This window comes from Octopus bimaculoides, chromosome 2 (assembly GCF_001194135.2).
Source record: "Octopus bimaculoides isolate UCB-OBI-ISO-001 chromosome 2, ASM119413v2, whole genome shotgun sequence".
Classification (NCBI taxonomy): Eukaryota; Metazoa; Mollusca; class Cephalopoda; order Octopoda; family Octopodidae; genus Octopus; species Octopus bimaculoides.
In genome coordinates, this window is record NC_068982.1 from 185,179,639 (window position 1) to 185,187,281 (window position 7,643).

General features: G+C 39.1%; 1 protein-coding gene across 2 annotated transcripts in view; it reads left to right on the top strand.

Moving 5' to 3' along the window:
* LOC106875383 (ankyrin repeat domain-containing protein 31) overlaps positions 1-7,643 on the top strand; it is a 97,768-nt gene that overhangs the window by 70,374 nt on the left and 19,751 nt on the right. For both annotated transcript variants that reach the window (XM_014923488.2, XM_014923487.2), the window contains exons 2-4: positions 2,989-3,125; positions 4,613-4,711; positions 6,390-6,488. In XM_014923488.2, the coding sequence (XP_014778974.1) occupies positions 2,989-3,125; positions 4,613-4,711; positions 6,390-6,488 (335 nt within the window). The remainder of the gene's footprint in view (positions 1-2,988; positions 3,126-4,612; positions 4,712-6,389; positions 6,489-7,643) is intronic.

Genomic DNA, 7,643 nt, shown 5'->3' on the forward strand with positions numbered 1-7,643 from the left:
ACCTCGGCGGAATTTGAACTCAGAATGTAAAGACAGACAAAATACCGCTAAGAATTTCGCCCGGCGTGCTCATATTTCTGAGTGTTCAGTATTACTAAACGTTTCAACATGTACTTATCGCGCTACTAAATAGTTTCCACGTACATGTGTACGTTCATCAGGCGCCAATGTGTGTGTGTGTGTTCAATTTAATACACGATCGAAAGGGCTACTATTAGTTTCATGCTATTATGATACTTGAGCAGATATATTTATAAAATACGCCATGTATCTTAAGGCAATCTTTAATCTACAAAAAGTAAAAAAAAAATATTGTGTAATCCTTAATTAGTGTCTGCTCGGCATTATACAATACAATTATATATTCACAAATTAACATTAAGAAAGCTAGCTCTTCTGATCACCAGAACGCCATAGTTACATCAGCCGTTGAACCCTGACCAAATCCTGCTATGAATTAAATTAATGAATTCAACGGGATACACCGTCTGCAAGTAGTTGGGTTCAGCATATTATCCTCCATTTTCTAATTGTTACACAAATTTTGGGTAAAACCTCCACTTTTACCCGCTCCCATTGATTGCACCTACTATAGCACTAGTGTAGCAATAATTGGGTACCCTCCCAGCAGTATACTGGATAGATACTATCCCTTAGTGGGTTGTACCCCCAACCCCTAACTCTCTCACGTTATATATATATATATATACATACATATATATATATACATATATACATACATATATCATCATCATCATCGTTTAACGTCCGCTTTCCATGCTAGCATGGGTTGGACGATTTGATTGAGGACTGGTGAAACCGGATGGCAACACCAGGCTCCAATCTATATATGTATGTATGTATGTATGTGTGTGTGTGTGTGTGTGTGTGTATGTATGTGTGTGTGTGTGTGTGTGTATATGTATGATGTTCATAAGTGCAGGCATGGCTGTGTGGTTAAGGAGCTCTGTTTGCAACTACGTGGTTTCGGGTTCAGTGTCAATGCGCAGCACTTAGGGTAAATATCTCCTACCTTAGCCCCAAGCCGATTGATTCCTTGTGAGTGAATTTGGGTGACGGAAACTCCGTGGAAGCCCGTCGTATGTGTTTTCGTTTCCCTTGACCACCAGTGTTGGTTTGTTTATGTCTCCATAACTTAGCAATTCGTCCAAAAGGTTCCAATAAAATAAGTACTAGACTTAGTAAAATAAGTAGGGGGGGGACAATTTGTTCGACTAAAACCCTTCAGTGCGGTGCCCCAGCATGGCTGCAGTCCAATGACTGCAACAAGTAAAAGATAGAAGAGAAGGTGTATACACATGCTGGTGTACTCGCGCACGCGTCTGTGTAACTTTCCCTTTCAAATTACTCTCAGACACCACACAGAATTAAAAGAAAGAGTGAAAGAAAATAACTTCAATTTAATATTATATATATAGATGGCTATAATTTTCGTTTATACAAGTTTTATATATAATTCCAGCAGCAAGCCAATTTATTTCGCCTATTTATTTCAAATTGTTCATTTCAACTGTGTATCTCGCAGTTTTTAAACCTCTCCTTTTCTCTCTATTTGTAGATACGTAGATGATTACACTTCGATAATGACAAACTATTTAACTTACACCATTCTATATACTGTCCAATCTCCAACTTAATTCACATGTATCCAACAACGACTGTCTCTTTAACCGCAATCATTACATTAAATTACTTTACATTTCAAATGTTTTTCTATTAGCGAAGCTTTATCGTTCTATCAAAATCAACTTCAATCCAACTTTAATCGCCATTTAACTAAATGTTTCTAGTCAATTCTCGAACTTTCTTTTATCTTTTAGTCCTTTGATGTTTCAAATTTGAATTTCAAACGAATATAAATAGCAGTCAATTTTCCTTCTGTCTTTTTCTTATTTTCTTTTTGTCTTTCTTTCATTCTTACGTATTCTCTCTGTAAAACGCTTTCTCTTCATTTATTCTCTTTCCTTTTTACTTGCAATTTTCTATATGATGTTTGCTTTTATGCTGTTTCTCTTAGCGTTTCTTTCTTTTTCTTCCTATTGTTTTCTTTTTATGCTATTTCTTCTTTCTGAAAACCATTTGTCTTTGATGTGGTTTTGGCAATGTTGCAAAGTTATTAGAGAAGGTGTGTCCTTAAAGTGGAAAATTAATTGGGCGGTTCTCTCTCCCTCTCTCCTCCCCCCTCTCTCAAAACGCGCGCGCGCGCGCACACACACACACACACACACACACACACACACACACACACACACACACACACACACACACACCTTCTTCCGCATGTAAATGTAACAGTATGTTGCATATTGAAAGTTGTCAATCTTTTTTTGTTTTTTTTTTACTTAAATTATTCAGGACGAATAAAGGGGCAACACTTGGGCCTTTTCCATCTTCTCCCACACGAGTCATATCGATGTGGCTGATACACAGCCTAAATATCTTGGGTCTGAAAAAGAAAATGTGGGTGAGTGGAACACTTGTAAGACAAAGGGACGGATGGCTGGGCAGAAATGTCTGCAACAGATAGAGTCGGATGTCTGGGCAGAATACTTCTAACAAAGTAGAGTAGGATACTGGAGTAGACGAAGTCAGCGTTGATTGAACAAATCTTTGATCAGCCGCTATCGAGTCGTGGCCATCCTGTCTTGTTTCATACATATATCAAGAACGACATTATCTGAAAGTGTATTTTTCAAAGATTAAATAGTAAGGTGGAATATGAGGAAGATTTGGCATTTGTTTCTAGCGGTTGGAAGTGCATGTGTTAAACTGTATGTGTTTGAGACAATGGACAGAAGTTAAAGTGGGCGGTGTGTAAACCTGAGAAATGCTGGTGGACATAAGATGTGTGTGTGTGTGTGTGTGTGTGTGTGAACTTGAGAAATGCTGGTGGACATAAGGCGTGTGTGTGGTATGTGTGGTGTGTATCGTTCGCTCGTCCAAATTACTTTGACCTCTTTATTACAGAACCCCCAACAGAAGTGAGTTACAGCAATCTACCCACGATATCATTAGCTGATAAACTGAGATTGGCTGCAAGTAAGGGTCAACTAGATACAGTTGAAGAGTTGCTTCAAGCAAGGGCCACTTTTGAAACTGACAGAGTGAGTATCTACTTTAGGTTAACTTTGTTTTCCTTCCATTCACTTTTTAAAATCATTTTCAAGGTCCCTATTATTTATTATAGGATTATTTTTTGTTTTAAACCCTAGCTATCAGCCTATCAAGTTATAGTCTGCTTGAGCCACTGCACAGCTGTTGATTACAACAGCTATGTTGGTGAAATATGTGCAGAGGACCTGTTCTCCAACTCTTCTAGAATTTTTGTGGAACAAATGAGTAACAAAATCAGATTCAGCATGAAAACTTACATAAATACACCAAGTTTGAAAATTTTCACTTAATTTTAAAATTTCGAAAACTGTGAGTGAAACAGAAAAGATCCCAACATTCCCCTGAACAGGACGCCAGTCCATTGCAGGGTTCAAAGCCAGCAATTTTAAGGAAAGGGTACAAAAGTCAATCACATCGACCCATTACTTGACTGGTATTTTATTTTATCAACCCTGAAGGGATGAAAAACAAAGTGGACCCTGTAAAGAGCTAGGAGAAATAATGCTAAGCATTGTGTCCAACATTCTAGAGATCCTTCCAGCTTGCAGTCTTGCTATTTCGATGAGGAAGCATTTATTTCCTGATGGTCAATTAAATTTGAATCGATTTCTTGTCTATGTGTATTGGCATACCTCAGAGTATGGCTACTTTGTCATTCTTTGAGGCCTTTTTCTCATGTTTGTTTATTCCACCTATTTCCTGTTGGCATTTTGCAAAGCTTACATAACTTCCAGTGTATGCAAGTTACAACTCTATCATGCATGTATTTATTTTCTCCTTTTGGGGTGTTGGAAACAATATGATTAATTGTTTGTGTTCATCCTTTTCATATTCTATAGTTTCTGTATGCTCGATGATTATATATTTTTGTGGAGGCGCAATGGCCCAATGGTCAGGGCAGCGGACTCGCGATCATAGAATCGCGGTTTCGATTCTCAGGCCGGGCGTTGTGAGTGTTTATTGAGCGAAAATACCTAAAGCTCCACGAGGGTCCGGCAGGGGATGGTGGCGAACCCTGCTGTACTCTTTCAACACAACTGTCTCTCACTCTTACTTCCTGTTTCTGATGTGCCTGTAATTCAAAGGGTCGGCGTTGTCACACTGTGTCACGCTGAATATCCCCGAGAACTACGTTAAGGGTACACGTGTCTGTGGAGTGCTCAGCCACTTGCACGTTAATTTCACGAGCAAGCTGTTCCGTTGATCGGATCAACTGGAATCCTCGACGTCGTAAGCGACGGAGTGCCAACAACAATATATTTTTGATGTCTTCTGATGAGGAGGCTTTGATCCTGTCCTGATATCGAGACTCCTTATACCACTATTCCTCCACACCTCTCTTCTCCTACCTTCTCATTTCCTTACTGTATCAGTATGTATCTTTAACTGTCTATCCATTCTCTCTCTCTCTCTCCCTCCCGCCTTCTTTCTTCCTTTCTCTCCCTCTCCATCACAATGTGTTCTATGATATTTACAGGAGAGAAGGACAGCCCTCCACTATGCTGCTCTCAATGGTTACCCAGATGTTTGTCGATGCCTCATTTCCCATGGATGTGATATTGACAAACAAGATGCTGTAAGTTGTCTTTTATTTTATCTCTCTTGGATATTATTTCTACTATTTTCCACTCAGGTATTTCGCTAACTTGAGTAATGGCCTGTCAGATGTGTCAGTTTGCTTTCTCAATGAACCTAAATGTAAATGAGATGAAAGAAATATTAGAAGTATAGGCTGACAGTTGATATACGTAGGAGAAATCAATGTGTTCTTGTTTAGTCTCTGGTCAGCTTTGATCCTACTGACCTACTATCAAAAATGTTTATCATCATCATCATCATCATCATCATCATCATCATCATCATCATCATCATCATTTAATGCCTGTTGTCCCTGCTAGCATGGGTTGGGCAGTTTGACCAAAGCTGGGGAGCTGCACCAGACTCCAGTCTGGATGCCCTTTCTGATGCCATCCACTTTACAGAGTGTGTTGGGTGCTTTTACATGGAACCACACGGGCACTTCTATGTGGCACTACATAGGCGCTTTTACATGGTACCACCAGAAAGGCTGGTCTTATACCACCAGAAAGGCGGCGAGCTGGCAGAAACGTTAGCACGCCGGGCGAAATGCTTAGCGGTATTTCGTCTGCCGTAATGTTCTGAGTTCAAATTCCGCCGAGGTCGACTTTACCTTTCATCCTTTCGGGGTCGATAAATTGAGTACCAGTTACGCACTGGGGTCGATGTAATCGACGTAACCCCTTTGTCTGTCCTTGTTTGTCCCCTCTATGTTTAGCCCCTTGTGGGCAATAAATAAATAAGAAAGGCTGGTCTTAATACTTCTGCCGCAGAGTACGGGACTTCTTGAGTAAGGTTAACTATTTGCACCCACTAATACAAACCAATTTTGGCTTGGTTTTTTTGACTGGATACTCCTAGCACCAACCACTTTACAGGATATACTGCATGCATTTTATCATGGTACCAGCATTAGCGGGGTTGTCATGTCCTCAATAAATGTAAAGGGTCTTCTTGACTTAACACCTCCACTCATTCTCCGGCCATTGTATGTATGTTGTGTCCTGGGTGGATTATATAGTGGTACCAATGCTAAGGGACTGCTTTGTACCCTGTAAAGTGATTGGAGTCAGACGGTTGTAGAGAAGTGAGAGGCTAATAATAATAATAATAATAATAATAGAGATGGAGTAATGGTCAGAGTGAATGATGGATTTCAATGACAAGTGGTTTGCAGGGTTTGGGAGAAGGAAGTATAGAAGGAGTAATGTTAAGATGTATTTGGTGCATGCAGATCTGATGTGATTACTTATGCATATGCCGTATGATTGGCAAAAAAGGTAAGGTGATAGGGATATGAGAGGAGGGTGTGTCGTCAAGTGTTGGAGAGACGGAAAAGTCAGATAGGTCCAGTGACGTCCCTGGTTACAGCCCTAGTTACAGTGGAAGCATGGTATGGGAGAGATCTATTGCCATCCTTAATCACATTGACACCATTGAACAATGAGAGTGATAGAGAGATGAGTGATAAAGAGATGAATAATAGAGAGAGATGAATGATAGAGGGATGAGTGGCAAGTGTTAGAGAGATGAATGATAGAGGGATGAGCGACAAGCATGTTAGATGGATGGGCGAAAGTGATTGATGATTGATTGATTGATTGATTGATTGATTGCGATCGATCGTTTGTTCTAATGAGTCATCAATTTTTTTCCTTTCATGTTATTTTCTTCAGATTGGTTTCACAGCTCTTCATCGGGCTTGCTCCCAGGGCCACACTGCAGTATGTAAAGTATTACTGGAGGAAGGATGTGCAAAGGACCTGCAAGATGAGGTAAACATATCTTATTACTTATAATTGTTGTGGTTGTTGTTTAAGCCTGTTCAGCCCTAATCAAGCAAACTTGGGGTTAGATGCGTTTCAGTCGTGACCATCATATCTTTTATTTCAGGTATTATGTATCTTGAACTAAATTTTCCAATGTGACCTTTACTTTTCTAAGTTGGAAAGATGTAGGTTGAGGAAGATATGGCTGCTATTTCCTGTAGGCTGAGCAACCACAGAGAATGTTCCTCATTGGCTTGAGTTCTATTGTGTACTGTGGCGAGTCTACATTTCTTCAACTGAGTTGATAAAACGGGTACCAGTAATATATGAGGGTCAATCAAATGAGGATTACTTACCCAATAAATAAATTTATGTCATCGAGTAAATGATGATAGATTGAGACAGTTCATATAAGACTTTTTTTATTAAAGTAATTCTGAAGTCTTATAGTTAAAGTAAGGTCCTGGATTGGGAATGTGGCACAGCTAAATACAAAGACTTAGTCTTCAGCAACATACCAAAGCTAACATTCAGTATTCAGTATTGAGTAGTGAGTGTTATAGAACAGAGATAGACTCTCAGCATGCTGAGTCTATAATCCAGTGTGTTTTACAGCTGTAGGCATTTCCTTTTATTTATATTTTTAATACCATTGAATAAAGAATGAACATTTCACAATTTCCATTTTAGATTTAGTGTTGTATTTACTTATGCTACAATGCATATGTAGACTGAGCTTGTGAATCTGAAGAAAGTCATAAATGAATACCACATTTTCTTTCTTTGTAAAATCTCTTCTAGAGGTTTGAGTCATTGTGAGTCAGAAGAAAGTGTAGAATACTGGGATCTTTTTTAAAACGGGGGCCACATTTTTCATTAACGAAACACTTTGAAACTTGGAACACTGGTAGAATGTGTCATATAAAACATCTTTTTCTCTTAGTCTTCTTAAAAAAAAAAGAAATCCATAAGTTATTCCATGTTAAAGTTGTCGTATTTCTGTAATTTCAACCAATCACTGACGTCCATTCAGCCGATATACATTAAGTGCCGACTACATAAACAAACGACTCTGAAACAATTAACCCTAACCCTAACCCTAACCCTAACCCTAACCTTAGGGTTAGGGTTAGGGTTAGGGTTAAAGCAAATTTAAAATGA